Source organism: Larimichthys crocea, chromosome XI (genome assembly GCF_000972845.2).
Source record: "Larimichthys crocea isolate SSNF chromosome XI, L_crocea_2.0, whole genome shotgun sequence".
Lineage (NCBI taxonomy): Eukaryota > Metazoa > Chordata > Actinopteri > Sciaenidae > Larimichthys > Larimichthys crocea.
In genome coordinates this window covers 12,901,520-12,927,342 of record NC_040021.1, presented here as the reverse complement: position 1 = coordinate 12,927,342, position 25,823 = coordinate 12,901,520, and the positions used below count along the sequence as shown (strand labels likewise).

The window sequence follows — 25,823 nt, the reverse complement described above, 5'->3', positions numbered from 1 at the left end:
AGAAATACTACAGTTCATCATGTTAGAGAAGAGGATCCGGTACCACTGTAGATATAAAGGACTCATTCACATGACAGTGATGTCATTATAGTTCAAGGATACAGCGATAATTTGATCTCTCTAGTGTAGTACATTCTGAAAATGTTCACAATTAATCAACCATCCATGCACAATGTTCAGCATCTTTAAATATGAGCACAATCATTGTTTTTCCTGTATTCTGGTCGGGGTGGAAACGCCACTGAAGGAGCATTTTACAGGCCCTTTGCTTAATTTGTTCCTGAAATATGGCACCACGTAGCGCTCCAACAAGAGTTGAAAATGTCATTTGCTGTTGTGACGTCTGTCATCGGCGCCAACTTGAGGAACTCCTCAGTGAGTCAGAGTCTCATCAACACAACAAATGGATATGGCCAATTGAGCAACAACTATATAAAATGTGCTCGTATCAACCGCAACAGGAAATGCAAAAAATGACTTTACTTGGTGCTCAACTTGGCTCCAGCAAGATCCGAAATCTTATCTGTCACAGAGTTTCTCGTAAAGCTGATGTTGGCGGAAGCCTGTAGGGGCATACGATCGGCCTTTATCGTGCATGTCTTCACAAACTCATCCTCAGTGTATGGTTTGCTTTTTGTTAGCATTAGGGTAGTTACTTTACAGCTGCACCACAGAACTATCAGCTACAGACTGCTGCTTCATTAAACAGGCCAACAATTCATTTATCTTCTCTGTTCTCAGTTGTCTTTGCAAAGTGGTGCAGTGAACACACCAAACACATTAGCTTTCCAGTTACTTTGGTAAAGAATAGGAACAGCCAAGGATTGGTAGTGGTGAGTCACGTAGCCTGCGCGTGAGCACATGGCTCAGCCAAAATAAAAAAGGTTTTACACTTCACAGTATCTGTTACACAGTTTGGCCTTCAACCTCCCCTGTCTTCTGCTTTCATATATCTGGTGAATCAAGGAAGAATTAATAATGGTATTGAAGGGATTGAATGGCAGTGGTAGTCAAAGAGGAAGATAAAATTACAGTGGGATGTGATAACTGTGAATAATACCTTTTATGCTTGGGATCAGATCTTAGTATGGTGATATCATGAGTCAGCAAGTAGCCACACAGACAGTCAGCACTGGAGAAAGTGATGTCACCTCAAGGATGAACTGTGTGTGTGTGTGAGTGAGTGCGGACGTGCAAGAAATCATTCTGACATGCTCACATTGAGAGTCTAATGTGTAATTTTTGGACATAACTGCAGCTTTTGTGGTAATGCATGAACAGAAATGTAAACATTAAACACCAAAAAAGACAAAGCTTATTTACTTTTCTTTTTCTGTGGCAGCACAATGGGGGTTTTGACTGTATGAGCATGTGTGTCCTCCTTTGAGACAATGCATGTATTCTGACCTATATGCAAAGTGTGCATCCTATCTATCCTAGTCCGGTCATGACTGTTCTGTCCCCGCTATATCTGGGTGTGAGACTAAAAGTGTGACTACCAGCGTGACAACAAACCCGTGTGTTGTCGGAAGGAGGGAGGGGGTCAACTCCTGATTTGAATTAGGGGATGCCAGCATTGGTGTTGGGGGGGGTAGAGTGGCAACTGCGCCTCTCTGCAGCTGTGGGCCTACGTGAGCATCGGCAGGAACGCTCTCACTCATCTCACACCCCCTCCCATACTCATTTGCTCTCTCTTTCATCTCATCTCCCAGTCTCCTTCCTTTGCCCATTTGCTGGTTCTAATAGACTTTTGGTACCGACCCCCCCTTTCCCTCCTCCTCCTTCTCCTTTGCTCTCTCTTTTCCTCTATCATAACTGCCTCGTGTTTTCTCCCACGTCATGTTCCCAAGCTGCAGGGACCTTGACAGCGAAGAGATGTGTGGTGTTCAGCCTGCCAACGGATATCTGAGACGAGTGAAAGAGAAAGAAAGGAAGGCAATGATACTCTTTCCCACATAGACACACATACACACACACACAGACATGCACACAGTCAATCTGGCCTGAAATGACCTAGAAGGGACATGTCTGTGTGTGTCAAGAAAAGCGAATTGTACTCATGTCATACGTACGCACATGCAGTAGCATGGATGCCAATGCACACACTCATGTGACTACTACAGTATCTTAAGACTGTGTGCAAACACAAAGATTAAAGGCCAAGGCCAGAGGTGATACTATGCACAAGATTTAGCACAATGAGACATGTCAGAGGAGGAGGAGGAGGAGGTAGAAAGAAGGGAGAAATGAAGATAAGGAGGCAAAATGAATACAATGAAGAATTAACAAATGACGGATAAAAGAGAGCAACATACAAGTACAAAGAGTTTATACATTGTTATGCATGTGTAAAAATGGGGGAAGGTGATGTCAGAGGACAGTGAATCATAACAAAGAGATAAAGCAGAATGGGCTGACTGTCCTCGTGCTCTTCAGCAGGTGCTTTTTTTTTTTTTAGCAATGGATGGGGCTGAAAGGCCGATGGCATCAGGTCCATACAGCCTGAAGCGCAGCACTGACCTCTACTGGCTCAATATGGATGTTTGTCTATGTGATCATGTTGGTTAAATGATTAGTTTTTGCTCTCTGTCTTTATTTTCTGTCCATCATATAAGCACATCTATGACTTGGGTTTTTTTTTTCCACAGTGCATGAAATCATTTTTGCCTGAAAAAATTCATAATCACACTCCCCTTTAAATCAAGCTTGTTAGGTTGGTATTGATATCTGCTGTATGGCTGCTAATGAAAACAGTTTTTATTTACAATGCTCAACAAATTTATCAGACCACCTGTCAGAGACCATCGAACATCATGAAGTGCTTTAATAGAGGCTCTTTTTTTCAGTGCGCTTTCAGCGTTTTACCATTTTGAACAGAAATAAGGAATTTCAAACTGAATTCATCTTTTAATATCCAAGTTTGAGTCGGCTCACTGGGCTTCTCTGAGAGGTCAGAAATGAATCAAGCATAACATTCAACCACTAAAACTAATTCTTCTGTTCAGCAATGCAAGTAAATAACTATAATTTGACATTTTAATCAAGAAATAATAATGTGTCTTTACTATTTTTCAGTTTTTCTGTGAAACAGTACATTTGATAATTCATTATATTTTAGCATTAAAAATATCAGTTTGGTTAAAGAGCTTCTACATACTGGTGTGTTAACCATTACAGAAACATCAAAAAATGATTTTGTAATTACCAATGCTGTTTTAGGGCAGCTGTGGCATACACTTTACATTGTTAAGCACTGTAAAGTTTTTCATGAACAAAAGCCAAAAAATGTACAGTGCTCTTGGTTTTAGAGCACTAAACATAACAAAATAAAGAGAAGGATATTAGTATGGTAATTTCCACAGGAAAACACAACAGCTGAAGTTGAAGTTGAAACTTACTTAGAAATTGGGAAGTGAGAGTCAAAAGTTTTCCTACAGTTTTTGGAAAAAGATGAACTAAAAGTACGTCAGACTACTGAAACAGCGATAGGTGCATGTTTGTGTGAACTGTCTGCACCTCAACAAACCCTTTAGTGTTCCTGTGCCTGTATCGCCAGGGTTTTTGAGTTTAGGCCACTCCGGTAAATGAAGCATTTGGCCGTATGCACACACACAAAATCATCACCTTCTTGGGAGAGTCCTTTCACAGCACAGTGTTGCTCTATGTAGAACAAAAAGTGATCTCACATTCATCATCATACATCATCAGCAGCACTGCTGCACATAAATGATACCTGTCACATCCCTTTGCCTGCTGCAGGAGTCGGCCCCTCCAGGAGGTGTTTTCACACCCTTTTGTCTGTTGCAGGTATTGGCGCCGACCCCCCGTTGGTGTGTTTTACATCTGAGGTATCCTGCAGGATCTTGTATTTAGGTGCAAAGTTGAGTCTAGGCATCACAATTTACAAAGACAAAAGGACCTGGTATCTTATGTTAAGAAGGGGGGAGGTTGTGCGTCTCTAGTGGTTGAAACAAAGAAATTGAATTTACTATTTATACCACACAAAATTAAACACAAATATTTGCTTTTAGAAAAAAGGTGAAACAAAAATGATTTATTTCAGTAAGGAAAAAACACATGATTCACTGAATCATTTCACATAAAAACCTTCATTTCTTCTCTACATTTATCCTGAGCAAAACATCTGGATCTGGCAAGACTCGCATAATTCAAAAGGAATCTAGCTGACAGGGGTGACATCACCCTTCCTTGTGTTTATTTAGAACAGCTTGGACTTGCTTCCTTAAAAGAAATGTTACAATAAGAGAAGTGGAGACTTCTGAGCTGTAGTGCGGATATATGATCAGGTTTGCAACTGAAATATTAAAATCAATCATCAGCTCTCATGTGCTGTGGAGTATAAAAAGCTTCCAGTGATTTCATTACTTGGGATAGATCGTACTATGCCTTTAAGATTTCACAATTTAGAACTATTTATTGGCACTTTGTGGTTAAGTGAAGAATAAAATCCTTAAAGCACTCAATGATGAATGTGTGCATCATTATAATGATCATTCATCATTCATGAAGAGCCACTGTACTGAGCTTGAAACAGTGATGTGATCATTAGAGATTCAATCAGAGGAAGACAGGAGGTATGTTGTTTTCATCATCATCGTAGGCAAATCCCTGAAGTTTCCCACCTTTGTAGAGTTGACGGAGGCTCAGTTTTGCGGGTGCAGAGACATACCACATGACCACACCTGTGGGGTTCACTGACACCACAAAGTCAGTGGAGTCTTTCAGTGTCATGGTCTTTTCAGTAAAGACATCAAAGATCTAAGGGAGAGTAAAGGAGAAAAATTTAGTTATTCTCCTGTAATATTCATGCACAAACCCACAAATAAAACAGATATTATTTATCTTGTCTTAACCAGTGGCCCAACACTGTGCAACAAAGTAATTCTGCACACAGATAATTAAGATATACATTTATTTAATCAGGTATTCACACTGAGACTGAGATCTATTTTGAGAACAAGAAACATTGGGAATCAGTCGACCAGACAACCAGCATGCAGGTGACGTGGTAACATATCGAGTACTGTAGTTACAGAGCTCTATAGAAGAAGGATGAAATTTTGTCATTAGCAATAAAGCGTAATGCACCATGATAAACAGTATTCAGCTGCTGAAATAATGGTGGGAAATATCTTGTAATATGTGCAGTCATAAAAAAAGTCAATTGACTGAACAATACTCTTAGAGCAGATAGATGGCCTTTACAGAAATCAGTTTGATTTACAATGTTTTCATGTTGAATATGAATCTGCTGTCAAGCCAAACTCTTAAAACATTTGTATGACTCAGCGAGAGTGATATGGGTACCATTTAAAGATGAAATGGTAGCATAATCAGAGACAGTGGTGAAAGTGATTTTGTATTTGTGAAGTGGTGATTTTGTATTTTTGGTTTGGGACTGGGCAGGGATTAGTTTAGAGGTAGTTACTGATCACACCCAATAGTATTTTTTCTGTTAGACCCATTAGTTCAGGGGTGCTGTTTGGATGTGTGTTTTGTTATTTGGTATTAGCTTGAGATAGTGAGGCTTTTCTTTTTCATTTTGGTTTCTAGTTAGAATATAATAGGCTCTGTTAGAGTTCTCCTTTTGTTATATTTGATTGTTCTTTTTACAGAACCCGCTCGCCCTTCGTTCCCCTTTTTGCCTCACCTCCTTTTGTTAAAAAACAAACTTTCATTTAATAAAATACTTTTGTTTATCAACCTTACAATCTGTTTTTTATGTTACTTCTGTCATACCCTGAGATATGGTCGTAACACTCTGCACCATCAACAACAGTCAGAGTGTCACTTATAATGTAAGAATCACACCAATTGAGAGCAATGTAGACGACCTGTAGTTTGTTAAATGCCATTTTATGATTGCTAGTATCAACAGCTCATAAGAGGTCAACAGGGAAATTCTTCGATCCATTTGAACCAATAATGTTCCAGAGTATTCCCTCATGTTTAAAAAGTGATCTTGCATTTCTAAAAAAAAGCCAGGAAAATCAACAAATGGATTGTCAAGCACAGTGCAGTACCATTTTAGCCAGATGTACAAATTGCTAAAATGAATGTCTCCCAATCAAGGAGAGGGTGTGAACCAGAGATTTTACATCCTTGCTTGAGTTTGCAGACTTTTAAAAAACGTACCTTGTAGCTGCCAGTGGTGTAGTTGAGTTTCTTGAGGGAAGTCTGGTAGCGGTATGGCATATCATTACGGCGACTGAAGAATACCAGGGCACTGTCATCTTTTGACAGGGGGCGCCAGTACACATCAATGCCACTCTTTTCCTAGCAGAGAAATATGGACAATGTTAACAGCACAGTATAAAAAAACAAACAAAAGTTCGACTTGAGCCGTGTCACCTTTATAATGCGTCTTCCCTGGATGCCCAGGGGGTCCTGGTTGATGCTAATGGCCATTTTGTTCTGCAGGATGCTGCGGGCCCCGCTGCTGATGGTGCGCAGGTCGTTGGACATGAAAAGAGGAGCAGCCATAATCGCCCAAATAGCCATCTGAGCTCGAGACTGGTCCATGCTGAGGCCAAAGTCTCCAATAATCAGCTGTGGAGATTAAAAATCACGTAACCAAGGAAGATGATATGAGAAGACAAACAAAAAAAGAAATGCAGATATGTATTTTCAGGGTTCTAGTGAACATCCTCAAAAGGACTTCTAAGTCTAGCTCAATTAAGTTTCTAGCAAATTGTCTTGTTATGTTAAACTGACCATATCAGGGTCATTCCACCTTCCAGGTCCGGCTGCAGGTATCAGGGTATCCTGGTTCTCAAAGAACCAATCAATAATGTTAAGGACACTGTCCCAAGAGTCCTCAATATCACCATAGTTACGCCACAGGTTGCAGATCTTGCCCAGCTGAGTGTAGTTTACCTGAAACCATAAATCAGATTCACATGGTGACAAAGTAAAAATCTAAAAATAAAAAAATCTAAAAAATAACTAAATCTTCATGTGGATAATATAAACTTTAAGACCTGATTATATCCTGATTATACCTTTGGTGGCAGGCCACCCTGGTAGGCGGGCCAACTGCAAGAGTAGCCGATGGGACGTCCGGTTGCATTCAAAGCGTTTGACATGAGAGGATAACCTGTCCAAGAGAGGAACAAGAGTCAAACAAACATAATCAACAAAAAAAAAATCACAAAACAGTCACTTCCTTGCTCACCTTGCTCTTGCTCCGTGGCATTGGAATAACAGCCGTCAAATTTCAACATATCCACCTCCCAGTCTGCGAAGGTCTGAGCGTCTATCTTGATCTTGTCCAGTGGGGTGCCAGGGTAACCTCCACAGGTGTGTGTGCCCATGTCCCCGTAGATCCCCAGCTTGAGACCTCGGTCATGCATGTAGCGTGCCAGTTTAGGGATGCCTCCTGGGAACCTGAGGTAGAGCAAGCAATGTTATACCCAAGTGCACTGAATTCAAATGATGCTACTACAATGTTTAAAATGTTACTCAGAGCTATGTGAATAGTAACACCCCTACTAAACAATATGTTTGATTTTGGACTGTAAATGCTCACCACGGTTTTCAACCTTGCAGGGAGATCACACTTATGCTGATGCTGCATACGACATATGATTGCGTGACTGTCACATTGTAATCACCTTGTTCTGCAGTTTTATTGACTCAGAGGCTCAAAGTTAAAGATTAGTGTTTGCACTATGTGTGTGTGTTCAGTATGTACTGTACTGATACCTTTTAGGGTCAGGCTGCAGCCTTCCTTTCTCGTCTCTATCCATGGAGGCCCAGCAGTCATCTATGTTCACATAGACGTATCCAAGTTCCCTCCAGCCATCCTCTGAGAGCCTGTCTGCCATGTCAATGAACAGATTCTCACTGGAAGGAGGACAAAAATGTCTTGTTAGATGGTGAAAGGAAGAGTCAGCACATCTGATTACCAAATATTTGCCTCTTGGGGTCAGTAAACTCTCTTACTTTTTTTCAGGCTGCTAAGATGAACATCCAGCATTCACAGAGCAAAACCTGATAATGTCCAATATTTACTCTCATTAAACTCTGTTTGGGATACCGTTGACAGGTATCTGTCTCTTTAGCTGCTAAATGCTCCACTGTGTTCACCAGCAAGTCTCTAACTGTGTCTCTTTGCTGTTTGGTGCAGAGCAGACAGTGTACAGTGTTCTTTTAAGAGCTTTATACTCACTCCCATTCTCATTTTTGTCTACAAAGGTTTCTTTGGTTGTCACAAAACTTGTGGTTGTTTCCGGAGCTCAGCACTCCTATACTACAACAGGATGTTTGCAGATAGCACCCGTAGCAGTACTCATGAACCATTCCTCTACACATCTAAAAGACATGTAAAACCTGACACAGCTAGTCCAGAGTGGCTCGTTCAAATGTCAAAAGGTGACACACTGAGTTGTACCAGCCTACATCTTTAGCAGAATTGAATCTTAATAATTCTTGATCTCAATATTTAATATCTATACTAGCAACGTCCACTCCAATACCAGACAAGTCTTCTTTCAAATAACAGCTTCACCGTGTGTAAGTGTGAGTGTATTATGGTGGCTTGCCTGATGCAGTTCTTGGGGTCGTGCTCACAGTCAATGTCACAGCGAAAACGTTCCCATGCCAACCAGCCCATAGGAGGGGTCCTCATCAGCCCATTGTCCAGGGCGAAGGTGCCCACAGAGACGGCAGAGGTAAAAAGAAGCACCGCTAAATGCATCCCTGCAGAAGAAAAGCCTTAAGTTAAATCAGACGTCAGTACTGGAAGACAACAGGTTTAAGGGACTCTGGGTATGCATACATGTCATATATTTCTATATGAGGGACAAATAAACTCTGACACGCGTACACCCCCTGAGACTCACCTGACTGGGTGTGACTGTGAGCAGCAACAACCTGCCAGGTGACTTGTCTCATCACACAGTCTTTAAATGTCAGCTGACTGAAGCAAATCCCAGTCATACTACAGATGTCATACATGTGGAAATAAACATGCATGCACCAAAAAGCATGGCATTAGATGTCACCTCCTTTTCCTTTAAGATGTATGTGTTGAAAAACTGGAATAATCTCCTATAGTAAATAATTTAAATGGATCCTAAAACTGACTCCAAAAATACGTTTCTAAGCGTTTGGCGCACTCATACATTCAAACACTTCACATCGTAAAGTAAATATCAACTCACTTACTGTAATTCAGTCCAACTTGAAGTCTCTGCAACCCTGAATCTCTGCACGGACCTTTTAAAAAACCTCTGTAATGCTCACTGAGCGGCTGTAAAGAAATAAAGCGAGCTGCTCCAATAGGACCATGAGCATAAACATCATGTGACATAGCGGTTCAGTCAGCTGACCAAAGTCGGAATCTAGGCCGGGGCTGCGTACCCTTCTGTTTTTTAGTCACCTCTGTTAATTTCCTACGATCAGTCCTTTCTAGGGAGTAACCTACAGTCCCAAAAGGAAGGTGCTATATATATATATATATATATATATATATATTATATAGTATATATATATATAATATATATATAATATATATATATATATATATATAATATGTGTATGTATGTATGTATATATATATTCTCGGTAATAACTTGCACAAGATTCAAAAATATATAGCACCTTCTAGGACTTCTGGGATCTGTGCTTTCTGTATATGTCCTGTGAGTAACTTTCTATCCTATCACAACAATTGTTAGTCAAAGTCAACTTTATTGCCATGCGCTATATGTACAGGACATATAGAGCATCGCAATTAACTTTTCCCTCGTATCCCAAACAGCATAGACATGAAGTATAAAATATAAGTAAAAGGTGTAAAAAATATCTAAAATATATAAAATAGAAATATACAAATCTAAAAATATATACAAGCAAAAGACATCTGTGAGGCAACATGGCACAGTGTAAACTGAGTTATTAGTATAAATATAAATATAAGTATGGTAATATGGCAGTATGGACAGGATTTACAGTATACATGTACAATCAACAATGAAATATGTAAACAGACGGCATAGAGCGATGGCATTAGCATTTATCGTGGTCTTTAAAACCAAAATTGTTTCTGATAAGGCACCATTTATAAAGGTTCTTTTTACTTTAGTAATGCCTCAAGAAACTTTTATGATAATATTTTGATGATGTTTTCATTGGAATGAAACAACCTTTTTCTTTTTCAATAAACTTTATGATAGCATAAATAGCAAGTATGAAGTAACCAACAATACAATTCTGTTTGTGGCACATTATAGATACATTATTAGATTCTTAATGGTGATACACCGATGTGTAAGGAGCATTTTGCTGTGAAAGGGAGCTGGTTTTAATTACTTTATATACAGTCTAGTAGAGTGGTTCCCAACATCTGGGTCAGGCCTTTCTAAAGGTCCACATGGTAAATATGAGGGGGTGTGAGATGATAAATGAGGATGAGATTAGGGGGAAAATCTTTGCCACACAGTTTTTGTCTAATCTTTTGTGTGTGCTTTTTTGTGTGAAGTATTGGATGCTTTTATCTATTTGGGCCTCAAACAGTGAAATCATGTGAGAAGTATTTAGAGAAAATGACTCAACTCATAGACAACTTATAGACATCTGAAATATTACAAGAAGATCCAAATAGACATGGCTTTTAAGAGGTCAGAAGTCAAAAAGGTCAAGAGCCACTTATACATTTTCCATTAGTTATTAGGGTCACAGGTAGCCGGAGCCGGTTCAAGCTGACATTGGGTGAGAGGCAGGGTACACCCTGGACAAGTCACCAGTTCGGGAACCACTGGATTGATTTTAACAATGTGCAGGGTACAACAGGATCCAGCAGGGGGTGTACCAAGACTAGAAAAAGCTATTTCGGCCATTACAAATGGTATAATCTTTTCACACTACAACCTAAAATCTTCTTTTTTTTTTATCTCTTTAACATAGAATTTAAAAAACTGCAGTGTCTACAAAACCTGTGTGGAGTGGCCTGTGAAACCAGAATGGATGTTTGTGTCTATATAGAGATAATGAATATTAGGGATAAAAATAATACAGCAGATCTAGTTCATGAGTATTACAGTTAAAGGGACAGGAATTATAGGGAACATATTCAAATGTATACAGACGAGTCAAAAGATCCACTAACAGAGGTATCAGTGGCAGCCTTGGGGATGGTTTCTAGAAGACGATCAAATTATTTAAGTGGGCATGGTGTTGAATTATGTGCAGTTTTGTTAGCATTGGAGTGGGTGGAAGAGATAATAGGGAGGGAAAATACTCATCTGTAGTGAATCAGTGTCAGGACTGTCGAGTATCAAAACAGGGTCAGCCAGAACACATTACAAAATAATGTATGAAATACTGCTCAATAATTCAAAGTTAGCCCATCAGGGTATAGAAATAGTATTCATATGGGTACCAGCACATTCAGGAATTCAAGGAAATTAAAAAGTGGCTATGAGGCAGTTAGGAGATAAGATGTAGAAATGATAGTAGCGTGGAGGAATTACAAAATAAAGTAGGAAGGGTAAGAAATAATGTGATTAACAGAAAGGAATTATGAGCAGATTAAGAATAAGTCACAGCAACTTGAACAGCACACTTTTTACTATAGGGAAACATCCATCCATCCTGCAGCCATGAGAGACAGTGGAGCATGTCCTCATGTAATGCAGGAAATATGTCACAGAGAGAAGGGCAATGATTTCAGGTTAGGAAGCTAGGATCAAAGATCTTATATTTAGGTCTTTATATTGAGGTTTTGGAAAACAGTCGGACTAATTATAATTCACTCATCCACGGTTACAAATGATAGATTCTAACAGTGGATGAGTAAAGACCAGAGGGAGGCAGTAATGCAACTACAAGGATGCCAACTGCCATAAAACCCCAGAAGAAGAAGAAAAGGAGGAGTCTGTGAGTTCAGTCAGTGCACACTGCACAAGGAGCCATGGCAGAAACAAGTCTGGGTAAGATGACTCAAATGCAGAGCAAAAAATGACCATAGGAAAAGCTACACTTGAGATTTTTTTAACACTTAATCATATATCTGTGCAGGTGCTATCATGTGACGGACAGAGGACTCAGAGTTTATATCTGAACAGGAAATAAAAACTGCAGCCAGGACACAGTGTTGCTGTTGTGATTATTTTAACAGACAGAGCATGAATAAGTTTTTTTTTAGAGAATCAGCTGCACAGGGGGGTCTGTAGGTAGTGAGACAGTCTGTTGAAATGTTTGTTGTTCTTTCGTAGTTCAGACACTTCCTGGTTTTAAGTTTCAGCATGGACTCAACAACATGCTTTCACTTTCCTCTTAAAGTGGCAGGAGCAGTTCAGAGCAGGTGCAAAACAGTCTCTGGTGGAAGAAGTATTCAGATCCTTTACTCGAGTAAAAGTAGAAATACCACAATATAAAAAAACAATCCACTACAATGTATTTTGTTTGAAAAGTATAAAGTACAATATCTATCCATCCATCCATTATCTGCAACCGCTTATCCTCATCGGGGATACTGTGGGGCCTATCCCAGCTGAATTTGGTCGAGAGGCAGGGAACACCCTGGACAAGTCTATAAATTACAATATTTCCATCTAAAATATAGACGGGTAGACACTTAATAATAACATTTAATTATATGAAAATCAGTGATCACAAAGTGCATAATGAAATGAGATCATTTAAGTGAAATATTGAACAGTGAACGTTTTGAATTAAATATTCAGAGCAAAGGACAAATTAAAAAAAACATTTTAAAATGTAGATCAAGCTCCAAAGACATTGCATCCTACATTTCCGCTAATCTAACCCAGTACTAACTTTTGTAACACTTTGCCAGATCTTTCACACTCCATGCCACAGTGTATAACACAGGATTGGCATCCCCACACTTTGGTTGTTAGAATACAGACCATGAACTGCAACGTCCCAGGCGCAGTCATCTGCATTATCAGCTATTTCCTGTAATCTCTTTATTTTAATACCTCAAAAATGCATTGAAAAGACTGTTGTGTCTATGATGAAATCATCAGGGTTGTTTTCTCCTGACTCCTAATGAGACACACCTTTAAAGGAATGTTTGAAGGTTAGAACTTTTACCTTACAGTGCAGTATTTGAGTAAATGGACTTTGTTACTTTCAAGCAGTGGAAAATATTTTTAAACCATTGTGTCTTTACCCCCCCTGCCAGGTGGTTTAGGTGCGGTGAGGACAATCCTACAAAGTGCAGTGGCAGGTTTTGCTTTTGGAGAAGCTGCATTATTTGCAGTTGAACCCACACTGACTCAAGATGGCGTCCTGCTGACTGCTGCGACTCTGGCTGCTGGACGAGCCGGTTCCACGGGTGTCGGTGTAGTGACGGCATGCCTCGTGTTCACGTCGGTTCTCATTTCTCTGGGAAGTGGATTCCTCCTCGCTGCCATGGTGATGAAGCTGTGTACCAATGTTGGAGTGAGGCTGCCGTGGTTAGTGGAGGCCACAACAGGAGCCTCTGTTGCGGTGGGTGCTGTGACTACTGGAGTGTTAGCGGGCATTCTTCCACCGTGGATCTACCTCGCAGCGCAAGGCATTCTCGTCCTTATAGCATACTCATACTCCAATATCAACGACATGACCACAGCTCTGTTAATCATCTTCACCACTCTCTATGTCAGTGTCGTATATGGAAGAATGGGCGCCTTGGTTGGACTCTTTGTCATGGGGTTAACCATCTCTGTGCTTTGTGCCCTTCGAAAGGCTCTAACGGAGAGGATGACACAAAGACCAAAATCTAAAACCGGGTGCCGACTTCTGGAGAGGATATTCTTCTACTCTGTTTTTGTGGGGATAATGGGATTTTCAGTAGGTTTAGGGGCAGGTGAAGCAGATGAAGGGTCTGAGGCAGAGGTGTATTTGATGCTGCAGTCAGTCCTCTGGGTGGCATTTCTGTCTGCAGGGCTGCTAGGAGCTGGCCTTGGAACAGTGTCCATGGTTGGTCTGGGGCCAGAGGTGGCTGGAAAGGTCGCAATGGGAGCTGCTATAATATCATCAGTTGCCCTGAGAGCCATTCTGCAATCAAGTTCTTCTCTAGGGGCCCGAAGCAGCATGGGGGGAATGTTAGGAGCAGCTACAGCTGCGGGGGTGTCACTCGGAGCCGCAAGTGTTGCAGCAAAACAGGCGTTCAGCTCTAGAAATTCAACTTTAGCAGTTTTGGGTTCAGTTATTGGTGGTGGCATTCTGGCAATGCGAACTGTAGTGCTGAAAGCAACTCTGCCGACAACATCAGAACTTATAACGATCACCCTTGTTGCAGTAGGGGCATTTGTTCTGGGTGCACCAAAGAGCCCGTTCCACACTCCGGTGAATCTACAAAGGGGCCTCCTCACGGGGCCACAGCTAATTATAGGCATCGGCATGGAGACGGTCACCGCAGCAGCAGCACCTATTGGAGCCGGGGCACTTGGGGCTGCAGCGTTGGGTACTGCAGCTCTGGGGAGACTGGGGACTGTGGGAGTTCTGGTGGCAATAGTGTTGGCTTTGGGAAGTACTCTTAGCGGTATGATAGGAAAATCACCACCGACAGCAAGGCCACACAGAGACTGATTGACCCCTGCTGTTGTCTGTTGTGTCTGGACACAAGGCCAAACACTAAAAAGAGACAATTTGTGCGCTTTTTACATGTTTGTGCATGTGGGTAGAGAGATATTTTGCATTACTGCAAATATAAATGTAATAATACAATTATAATTTGAGCAAAAATCTTAATCATTATACGATTTTTATTTTTATTTTTAAAGTGCATTTGCTTCTTGAACAAACGTGACAATCGTGTTATAAACATGTATTATTTTTACATAAAGTGTTGAATAAAATCAATGACAATGATTTGAACTAAGTTTGTGTTTGAGTTTTTTTGTGTTTTTAACATTTCAGCACTGATTACTGTTAAACAGACGATCTCTTAGGATCTCTTTTCCTCACCACTTCACACCATCATTGTCACATTTCCCAAGACATGATTGCAAGCAGGCTGTTACTTTGGTTTCATCTTAGCAACAGTAACAGAGGACTTGGTGTTTAGAGAAAAGGGGGAGGGAGGGAGGGTGGGAGGATGAACGAAAAGAATAACATCAGAAGACGGAGAATCATCTGAGAAAAGAGTTAGCTGTGCGTGATTAAGAGGAATATGGATCTATACATCAATATTTGTGCATCTTTTGCATATTTATGTACTCACATTATCCTGCCTGTAAATATATGTTGCATGCAAATGGATATCCACCTGTAGCTCAGGGATTTGTTGGTCTACCATGGCAGCACACAGGATCTCAGCAGCAAGAAAGAAGAGGTTGCAAGAAGTTTTTCCACTGAAACAGCCTGGAGACAGAGCAGCAGCTCCAGGTCTGCTCTGAGATTCTGATACACTTTTAAGAAATCATGGCATACAATGAAAAACATGATAACAATTTAAAAAGGTAAGCAACGGTTCACTGTGGATATGGATACCTATGGTGAGACTGGTCTTTGAAATGGTGCTCCACACCTGAGGACGGAATTATTCTGCACTGCAATGTTTTTTTTGTTTTTTTGTTTTTTGTTTTTTAAATGATGGGTGGGTTTGCACAAAATTAAAAGCTTGATAATTATTTCCAAAAGTATCACAAAGATGGGACACATTCTGTGCACTTCAGGAATTTTCTTGCACAGCAGTATTACTTCCTAAACAAAGAGGATTACCTTTATTAAACCACCAAACATGTCCCTGAACCGGGTCCACGCAACAGACACGGAGCAGTCTGCGGAGTACTCAGTGGAGTACTCAGTGCAGGTACCCAGTGACTCCAGCCATGGAGCGGCTCGGACGCGTGAAGTGACCGTGCTCAAGTCGACCTGCTGCCGTTGCCTGCCGCGCGCAGTGCGCCTCACTTTCACACCCGAATCACTGGAGAGACTTTACCAGAGCTACTTCCGACGACAGAGACAGGAGAACCTGTTGGTGTTGGTGATGTTCGCTGCTCTTTTCAACAGCTTCATCATCATCATGTGCGCGGTGGTGTACACAGAAGACAAACTGGCCATGGTGGTGGTTGCAGCTGTGGGGCTGGCTGCGGACATTGTGCTGTACGTGCTGTGCTGGCTGCAGAAGCTCCCCACATCACCGGTCTCACGGGGAGCAGTGCCGTACGTCCTGTGGTTCATGGTCGCCGTGCACGTTTTATGTTACATGGGACTGAACTACGAGCGTTTCCCCCATGCCAGTGACTCTGTGGGCTGGCAGGCTTTTTTCAGTTTCTCCAGCTTTTTAACTCTTCCACTGAACCTGGTGGCCCTGCTCCTGCTCACGGCCCTCTCATGTGGGATACACACCCTCGTACTGGGGGTGACTGTGGCTCAAAGGTTTGATGATAACCTGCAGGGGCCCATGCTGGTGAGACAGGTAAATAAAGTGATGAATGCCAACTCAAAGAATGAAAGAGGCTGAAAGTGTCACAGGTGGTCACACAGGTGTGGAGAGTCATGCACACTTTATTTGAGGCCAAAGATGTTAGGAACCACTGTTTCAGGGAATAATAGGACTACCAGCAGGTGTTAAAGACAGGTGGAGATGTGTTGGCTTTGTGTCAGATTGAAGAAGACCTGTAACTTTGCACGAAAAACAATGCTCTAAATACGTTTTGTGCACAATTTTGTCACACTTTAACAGGTTATATGGCCACTATGGTATTGTGAAAGTAAATTAGTCACAATTATACTTGTTTTAAAGTAATTGACATCATTTTGTGGCACCACATACATTCAGTGGCACGATAACTGACTTTATACACGGCACATAAGGCATTTTGTGCCATCAACTGTATGTTTTGTGGCATGTGACACATGACACCCCAGAGTAAATGTCAAATGTAAAGTAAATTGTGAAATGGAGACAAAAATTAGAGCAGTTTTACTCGCACTAGTCAATTGAGTCACTTATTTTTCAATTTTCCCATTATATGTATGTATACTACTTTTATTTTTATAGGCAGCCAATCAGAACTGAGTTTTAAAGTATAAAAGTTTATTATAAGTATACATTTTAATGTTGCTAAAAATACACCATACAAAATATGAATCCAGCTGATTCACCTAAATTTAAAGCTCATGTGCAAAACCTGAGAGTTTCAGGGTTTTCCACAGGGCCACCCTCTTGTTGACTGATCCCTGTGCACTGAACTCAGAAATATAGATGGCGGTTGTGATATGAGGAAACTAACCACCACACATATACTGTATCTACACAAACATGCATCTTCTCTCTTCAGCTCCTAGCCAACGTGATGCTGTACCTGTGTGCAGCCATGGTGGGTGTCATGTCATACTACATGGAGGACAGGAAGTACAGGACAGCTTTTTTGGAGGCTCGTCAGTCTCTAGAGGTCAAACTCACCTTGGAGGAGCAGAGCACCCAGCAGGTAAGTGGAGCAAACACACACACACACACGTACACACACGTACACTTTGCTTAATGAGATAATACATTTTCTTATTTGGGGCAAACACACACAGACATGCACAAACACACAAATACACCTGTGAGGTAGAACACTCTGTGCGGCCTAATTACAGCATGTTTTGCTCGGCTCAGGGCAGGTTGATTAGAGGGACTGTTGTTTACACGAGCAGAGCCACCGTCAGGGACCTGACATAATACAGCCAGATTAAGCTCTGTGACAACCAACAGAACCTTAAAGCAAAATGATGGGAGGAAATGAGTTTTTACTGTTTTATTATGTTTTGTTTTTACTGTGCTCTTTCTCCACAATGAGAATGTTGTTTATGGTTAATTGACCTAACTGAGTAGTAAGTAGGCTATTAAATATCAAGGCTGGAAGGTGAAGGAGTGACACATAAATGAAAGATTAAACAAACCATTTTGCGCTCCAGTGGTGGATAAATGTTATTCATTTTCAGTGCAATAAACTGTGAATAAACTGGCAATGAAAGCCATTTTATTCTCATGCCATAAGGGTGCCATTATTTGAAAGCTGATACTAATGCATACCTTTAATTTATTCAAGTCAAAAATAATCCAATCTAACTGTCTCCAGACTTTATTTTATTCCTTTAATTCTTCTAGCTGATACACTCCTCACATTCTTTTCACAATTCTGACTTTGACAAGGCTGGTAATGATGGTTAATAGATGGTGGTGTGTAGATGAAGGTGAAGACACATAAGAGATTTTAAAAAACAGAGCAAAGTGGATATAGAATTCCCAAAGTGCCTTTTTAATTGGGGTTTTGCTTAAAGACAAGGAGAACCAGCCAACCAGAACACATCTGATCAGTTGACACGATCTCTAGAGGCCTGCTATGATCTATTTACTGCTTCAGTCATGCTATGAACACACACACACACACACACACACACACACACACACACACACACACACACACACAGACATCACATAATAAAATTGCCGCCACACACCCTCCTTTATAAGCAAAAACACAAGCTGAGAAGTTATCTTGGTGAGTGAGCAGTGAGGAAACACCCGAGGCAGGTTAAAAAAAAAGAAAAAGAAATTATATATAAACGGCCACTACCACAAGACCTGAGAGTTCACGAGTTAAAAGCAAATCTGATAAAATAGTTGGGACCAAGACCATTTAGAGCTTTATAAACAAATAAAATGATCTGACAAATCTGTGTCTCCATGTAGGAGGAACTCTTACTGTCCATCCTGCCCAAACACATCGCTGATGAGATGTTGCAGGGCATGAAGAACCAGGCCAATCAGCAAGATGTTCAGCAGCAGCAGCAGTTCAACACCATGTACATGTATCGTCATGAAAACGTCAGGTCAGGATCACAAAATCAGCTCCTATCTCTCTCTCTTTTTTTTTTTAGTTTCCAAAGCTCTTAATGATCATTGTTATGGGAAAGAATTTTACAGCTTGTACAGTACAGTTACACTGCAACCTCTTCACTTCTGTTCCAGTATCCTGTTTGCTGACATAGTGGGCTTCACCCAGCTGTCCTCATCCTGTAGTGCCCAGGAGCTCGTAAAGCTACTTAATGAACTGTTTGCCCGCTTCGATAAACTGGCTGCAGTGAGTGTGTGTTTTTCTACCAAATCGCTCAAAGCCATGACTTGCATTCGAACAAAACGATGTACTTTATGGTATATTATTAGTAGGAGGATGTTGATGTTTTCTATTCCTGATGATTGCATGCTTTTTATTTATAATTAGTTCTTTCTAGAAATCACCAATGTTTTGCTTTGCTACACTTTTTAAAATATGCACATCTTGCAGAAATATCACCAACTGAGAATCAAGATCCTAGGAGACTGCTACTATTGCATCTGTGGTCTCCCTGACTTCAGAGACGACCATGCAGCCTGCTCCATAATGATGGGTCTAGCTATGGTGGAAGCCATCTCGTAAGTAGTGGTTTTACCTTCACAACTGTCACTTTCACAATTTAAAAGGGGTATATTATGAATATGTAAGAACGTAAAGAGAAAAAAATCATCAAAGATGCAACTTTAGGCTTCCCCTCTTGCTCCAGGTACGTGCGAGAGAAGACAAAAACCGAAGTGGACATGCGTGTGGGCGTTCACACGGGCACCGTGCTGGGAGGAGTGCTCGGACAGAAGAGGTGGCAGTTTGATGTTTGGTCCACAGATGTTACTGTGGCCAATAAGATGGAGTCTGGAGGGATTCCTGGGTAGGAGAACAATATTTTATTTTCATGGTGAGAAATCAAAATCTTTTATGCATTTTATTTTTAAGAGGTTTGTGTACGACACAGGAGGGTGCATATTTCCCAGACCACTAAGGACAGTCTGCACGGAGAGTTTGAACTGGAGCCGGGGGATGGTGGAGAGAGGTGCGAGTACCTGCTGGAGAAAGGCATCAACACTTACTTGGTTCTTGTGTCTAGTAAACAGATGGCAAATGTATTCAGCGGAAATGTGAGTACCACAACCATCGTCATATTTACATGAAATAAAAAGCATTTGTTGTTGTTGTTTACATTTTTATTCAAATCACATTAACAGATGTTTTTCATGCTGCTCCTCCATCAGAAACCAGGTACATTGTCCAACAGAAATTCAAACCAGTTGATCAACACTACAACAACCAATGGGAACGCAGCCTCACCCCAATCCACACCCACTGAGTCTAAACAGGAGGTGAATTATGATGAATGTCTTTATTTGCTGTCAACCATAAACGTGGATCTAAAGTAATCGGTGTGGAAAGAGTGTATTGATGTCCATGCATAGAAACAGACACACAATCATAAGCTTTTCTCATCTTTCCTGTCTTGCTTGCAGAGGAATAAGATAGTGGAGGGACAAGTGATCAACAGACGACTGCAGCAGGAGCTACTAGAGAGAGAAACACAGCAAATGTAAGAAGATGAGATAAATAAAAAAGAAAATAAAGACAAGGATCACGAGAGTTGAAAGAGAGAACGTGAAAGTTGATTTTGCAATTTTAAAGCAGGAGAGATAAGCAAAAACTGGATAGAAATATGTTCAGTTGTGAAGTAAAATATAGGCATTGCAAGTAAATCTGTCCTCAGTCATTTCATTAATCACCTTAAAGGCTTTTTCTCTATTGTTATATCAATCTGTGTTCTCCACAGAATGAAGGATCACAAGATCAACCCGCTGTCATTGCGGTTTGTAGACTGGAATTTGGAGGAGCACTACTCCTCAGAGAAGGAGAAACGAAGCGGAGCGGCCTTCTGCTGCTGCATCATAGTGCTCCTCTTCATTACAGCAATGGAGGTGTTCATAGACCCACTGTGAGTTCACATATATTACTTTGTCAGGCTTCATCTTATAAAAAGTATTTAAGACACACTTGTATGAAAATCAAGACTGACTGAAGATGTGTGTTCTTGTTCCAGGTTGTATGTGAACTATGTGACTCTCGCAATCGGAGAGGTATTGTTGCTTATCCTCACACTGTGCTCCCTGGCTGCCATCTACCCCAGGGTGAGAAAACAAAATTAGTATCCGTTGAACAACGTCTTTAATCAGCGCTTTGCAATGTTTTTGGCTCAAGATCTTTAACAACACAATTTACAGCTACTTCTGATGAGAAAGACAACATTACATTTGTGACATGAGGCCGATTTAATCTTAGAAATTAAAAAACACCTTTGGTGTCTTTTTTATTTGGATAATGACATTGTTTGTTTGTCACAGATGTTCTCTAAGAGGTTGGTGTCTTTCTCAATGTGGATTGATCATACACGATGGGCCAGAAACACATGGGCCATGGCGGCAATATTTGTTCTCACCATGGCTGTGATCGCTGACATGGTACGACTTCGAGACACTTTGATACAAATCCACTACATTGTGTGTGTGTGTGTGAGAATGTCTTCTCACACAATATGATTAATTTATATTTCTTATATTTTATCATTTCTAACTTAAAATCAAAATAGATTGCGATATATGTAGATATAGCATATTTTCATGTGTGTGTGTTTGTGTGTGTGTGTGTGTGTGTGTGTGTGTGTGTGTTTATGTGTGTGTGCATGCATGTTTCCATTTGTGTTTCCACTTTGTCCTCATCAAACTATCACCGCCTTTTATGTGTCTGACTACATGTTCCCTGTGGGGTCCATTAGTTGTCTGTCTCGTTGCCTGTCGGCTCATTTGTCCCGGCCCCACAGGGGCTGAATGTTACACACACTGCTGCCTACAAGGTCTGACAGGAATAGAGGATGTCTCTAGCTTTTCTGTCTCAGCTGTCATGTGGAGGTGACAGTCACACTTGGACAAAAATACTTGAAAAAAAAAAATTGTTTAATTTATATATTTCATTTTTATATGTATAGTTTGTTTAGATAAACTAACTGACTCTGTACATAACAGATGTTTACTGGAAGTGACTTATGTATTTAATCTCTGATGTCGCAGTTGAGCTGTGTCCCGCCGTCCCTTCGAGTCTTTAACAGCACCTCAGGCCCCGTGTTGGAGTCATTCGGTGACCGAGGCTGCGCAGAGAATCCAAAACACTACAGCTTCATGGCTGTGATGTCGCTCATCGCTGCCGCCATGTTGGTACAGGTCAGCCACCTGATCAAACTGGGCCTCATGGTGCTGGTAGTCACAGCAACTGGAGCTGTTAATATCTATAGTTGGCGGGACATATATGATGTGTATGACTATATACAGTTTGCCTCATACAGGTGAGAAACAGACCAAAACAAAAAGTTTCATTCATGAACAACAGAAAGTGATGGTTGTATCATCATTACCCTGCCTCTATCTTTGTTTTTCCAGAACATCCATAGTGCCATCCAAATACCTCATGACCATGATGATCATCGTTATGATGATTGGCTTCTACTTCTTTGCCCGCCACGTGAGTCACTTTCTCTGCTTCACACCCACACTGTATCACACTTTACTGACCCACAGTCTGTCCGCGACAGCCTTGAGAGGCAGCACCTACAGAGGAAAGCTTCCTGTGACAGGCCAAAGCAATTATCACATTGGGTGTTTTTTTTTTCTCTCCAAATAACTCACTTAATATTTTAAAACTTTAATTTCCTTCTGGTGTGCGTGTGTGTGTAGTTGGAGCGTCAGTCCAGGAAGCTGTTCCTGTGGAAGATCGGTGTGCACGACCAGAAGGAGAGGGTGTTTGAGATGAGACGCTGGAACGAAGCACTGGTCACCAACATGCTGCCGGAGCATGTGGCCAAACACTTCCTGGGCTCTAAGAAGAGAGATGAGGTACACATGAGTATGTGCCAAGTTGCAGTATGATTTATAGTATGTATGGGAGTTTTGGGGGCAGTGAGAACAGGAAGAACAAAACGACATGAGCGAGGGATAACAGGCAGGAGGAGGAGAAATGTCAGGCAGCATGATTAAGTAATCTAATATACCTTTGTTAGCTGGCACCATCTGCAGTTCATTGTATATCAGTGCCATCTTGTGGTTGGTTCCATAATTACATATTAGAGATTTTCTTCTGGTGAATTCTCAATCATCAAAGGTTTTTTTTATCAAAGAAAAGCAATTGGCAAACTAACGTCTTGCCATGTGTCATTTGTAGGAGCTATACAGCCAGTCTTACAGTGAAATAGGCGTGATGTTTGCTTCCATCCCCAACTTTTCTGATTTCTACACTGAAGAGAGCATCAACAACGGTGGCCTTGAGTGTCTCAGGATTCTCAATGAGATAATCTCAGACTTTGACAGCGTGAGTCCCAGCATTGTTTTGTCCAGGCTGGTTGTACATATTGAGAACTTTACAAGCATACAGCCCCGCTCGACTAAACAATGTCGGCTTTCTCCACCAGTTACTAGACAGAGATGAGTTCCGCTGCATCACTAAGATTAAGACAATAGGAAGCACCTACATGGCCGCTTCAGGACTCACTCCAGAGAGCAACACAAACGGATACAGCAACCTCAAGGTGACAGCTTATATCTTACAAATACCTCATTACATTCTGTTTTGTCTTAGCTGGTGCTTCATATGATGGTGTTGGTAACTAGTTGTACTGTTGTTCCACAGCCAGAGGATCAGTCCCTGATTGAGCGCTGGCAGCACCTCTCTGACCTGGCAGACTTTGCCTTGGCTATGAAAGTCACCCTCAACAACCTCAACAAACAGTCTTTCAACAACTTCATGCTCCGAATTGGTTAGTATATCTAAGTGTGTGTAGGCCAGTCTGTGTGCACATTTGCAAACGTGTGTGTATGTTCATGTTTCCACGTTGATCCGCTTCAGGTCTGAATAAGGGGGGAGTTTTGGCTGGAGTAATTGGAGCTCGTAAACCTCACTATGACATCTGGGGCAACACAGTCAATGTAGCCAGCAGAATGGAGTCAACCGGAGTGATGGGAAACATCCAGGTTGCACAAACGCAAAAACACCACACTCTAATATTTCCAGTTATTACTCTCTTTTCTTATTTCATGCTCACTTCTGAATGTATCTCTTTTGTCCTGCTTTGCCCTCAGGTGGTGGAAGACTGCTATGACATCCTGAAGGACTATGGCTTCCGCTTCATCCGGAGAGGGCCTATATTTGTCAAAGGGAAAGGGGAGCTGCTAACCTTTTTCATGAAAGGAAAAGACAAACCCAGTAGCAACGACGGTCCAGTGACCACTGCCCTTCCACACCAAGTTGCAGACCTTTCTTGACTATTTTCACTTGGTGAAACATCACTAAAACAAGGCCACTTTCTCTCATATACACAGGATGTTTACCTAGATCTTTTTCATAAGCTCTGTAGCAATGTAAAGCATATGGAAGTAGACCAACACAACAAAATAGTACAAAATTCAGGAATACAGTTGACAATCTCACAGAGTTCTTGCATTACAGATTGTATCACTTTGCACTTGATTCACAGAGTGCTATGAGAATTACAAGCTTTGAACAGACGTATAAATTACTTTTCATTTGTTGTTTTACCTTGAGCTCAAGTTTTGTAAAATAACGTATCTTAATCACACTGTATTTATACTGTGTTAATAAATCATGTTTGCACTACATTTTTGAGATTATTTTGGTTGGTTAACACGTTGTGCTTAAAATGGATTCTACAGAAGTCATCTGCATATAGCTTTTATTGTTAAATGACCAAATAGTGGATTTAAAAGCCCAGCACACAGGTGTTATCAATTATTCTGACAGATTAAATTTATGCTCTGGACGCCATGTTGAAGGTGGGCGAAGCTCTATATGGCCAACACATTTAAGGAATCAGTAGGAATGGGAAGTTGCCCCACCTTAGTAATAACAACAGTATAGCCTGTCCACACCCTAATCGGGCAAAATGATTAGAAATATCTGTTGAGGTGGAGCATGGCAGTTTAAAAACATCATTAAATTTCAATTTATATTTTAAATGCTAGCCTTATGCATAAAATATGTTGCATGTTTGTATTACTATGTTTACATGCTAAAGATATAAACTGTTCATTCATTCATTCATTCATTCATTCATTTAGTCTGATTGGTAACTGGAACTGATCGGTGATCTAATTATGAATACAGTGAGTGTTTCTCTGGCTACTTGTTACCTGTTACTCTTTAATTAATTATGAAATCATTTAAACATATGGTAGCAACAAAACCGTGATCATCCTTTGTCTGCAGCTTCTCCTGCAAGCTTTAGTTGAAAAAATCTTATTGTGCAGGCTGCACTTAGACTATACACTAAAATAGAAATGATGTATTTCTATACAAATAATTAGCCAAATTAAAATGGTAATGCAAATAATAATGAGGTTAATAAGGACACTCATACAATAATTGAATAATATTAATAATAATAATGATGGTGATGACGATGATGATTTTTAAGGTTTTTTTAAGGTGACTGGAATGAATATACAGATGAAGGTGATAGATGTGTGACTCCTTTTTATGTGAGTTTTATGTTTACCACAACTTTTCAGTCAGGACTAGCTGTTGCTGCTTTTATTTTTCTGTAATCATGTGTCTAATATTTTCATTTTAGTAGTCACGTCAAGTATCCAAAATGAAAACCCCACCTACGTCCTACTCCAACTCCCAACTTTATTTATTTATATAGCACCTTTCATGCATACATGCAGCCCAAAGTGCTTCATAGAGCAAATAAAAACAGAAATAGACAACAATGAATAGAATCCAGCAGAATATATCATACATAAATAAAATGACACCATACAATTATAAAACTTATAATAAATAAAAGCCCATAAAAAGCAAATAAGTGAGTTAGGTTGAAACCTCAGCAGTAAATCGCGAGCCACCTTAAATAAAAGCCACGCTAAAATGTCTTAAGTTTTTGTTTTTTTTAAAGATGTCTATGGAGATACAGTCTCTATTATCCTTGGAGAT

At 40.6% G+C, this 25,823-nt stretch overlaps 3 protein-coding genes across 4 annotated transcripts; 2 read left to right on the top strand and 1 right to left on the bottom strand.

Annotated features, from left to right (window-relative positions):
* Positions 1-4,020: 4,020 nt before the first annotated feature.
* On the bottom strand, positions 4,021-9,352 carry LOC104925622 (alpha-N-acetylgalactosaminidase). Of its 2 annotated transcripts, none has more exons than XM_019261418.2 (9): positions 9,190-9,352; positions 8,565-8,721; positions 7,726-7,866; positions 7,196-7,407; positions 7,023-7,117; positions 6,736-6,897; positions 6,373-6,570; positions 6,157-6,297; positions 4,021-4,779 (listed from the first exon to the last, which is right to left on the bottom strand). In XM_019261418.2, the coding sequence occupies exons 1-9, from the start codon at positions 9,332-9,334 to the stop codon at positions 4,579-4,581; spliced, it is 1,452 nt and encodes a 483-aa protein (XP_019116963.2). In that variant the 5' UTR covers positions 9,335-9,352; the 3' UTR covers positions 4,021-4,578. The 2 variants fall into 2 exon arrangements, with proteins under 2 accessions (XP_019116963.2, XP_019116964.1); XM_019261419.2 differs by having other exon boundaries at positions 9,186-9,311.
* Positions 9,353-11,868: 2,516 nt separating this feature from the next.
* Positions 11,869-14,853, top strand: LOC104925621 (hypothetical protein). The gene is made up of 2 exons (XM_027283815.1): positions 11,869-11,954; positions 13,175-14,853. The coding sequence occupies exons 1-2, from the start codon at positions 11,936-11,938 to the stop codon at positions 14,563-14,565; spliced, it is 1,410 nt and encodes a 469-aa protein (XP_027139616.1). The 5' UTR covers positions 11,869-11,935; the 3' UTR covers positions 14,566-14,853.
* A 677-nt stretch (positions 14,854-15,530) lies between these two features.
* Positions 15,531-24,477, top strand: adcy3b (adenylate cyclase 3b). Its single transcript, XM_027283874.1, has 20 exons — positions 15,531-16,399; positions 17,265-17,414; positions 18,665-18,804; positions 18,944-19,055; positions 19,260-19,387; positions 19,516-19,674; positions 19,759-19,921; positions 20,036-20,143; positions 20,288-20,364; positions 20,602-20,763; positions 20,869-20,956; positions 21,170-21,286; positions 21,893-22,164; positions 22,259-22,340; positions 22,553-22,711; positions 23,037-23,183; positions 23,284-23,400; positions 23,502-23,628; positions 23,718-23,842; positions 23,951-24,477. The coding sequence occupies exons 1-20, from the start codon at positions 15,719-15,721 to the stop codon at positions 24,131-24,133; spliced, it is 3,297 nt and encodes a 1,098-aa protein (XP_027139675.1). The 5' UTR covers positions 15,531-15,718; the 3' UTR covers positions 24,134-24,477.
* Positions 24,478-25,823: the final 1,346 nt, after the last annotated feature.

Excerpts from the sequence above, each read along its gene's own strand:
- LOC104925622 (XM_019261418.2), bottom strand. The coding sequence starts at position 9,334 with ATGTCACATGATGTTTATGCTCATGGTCCTATTGGAGCAGCTCGCTTT. Across the intron at positions 7,867-8,564 it reads GACCCCAAGAACTGCATCAG|TGAGAATCTGTTCATTGACA; the intron begins GCAAGCCACCAT and ends TCCTCCTTCCAG. Across the intron at positions 7,408-7,725 it reads CTGCAGCCTGACCCTAAAAG|GTTCCCAGGAGGCATCCCTA; the intron begins GTATCAGTACAG and ends GCTCTACCTCAG.
- adcy3b (XM_027283874.1), top strand. The coding sequence starts at position 15,719 with ATGTCCCTGAACCGGGTCCACGCAACAGACACGGAGCAGTCTGCGGAG. Across the intron at positions 20,365-20,601 it reads GAGAGAGAAACACAGCAAAT|AATGAAGGATCACAAGATCA; the intron begins GTAAGAAGATGA and ends TGTTCTCCACAG. Across the intron at positions 23,184-23,283 it reads TAATCTCAGACTTTGACAGC|TTACTAGACAGAGATGAGTT; the intron begins GTGAGTCCCAGC and ends TTTCTCCACCAG.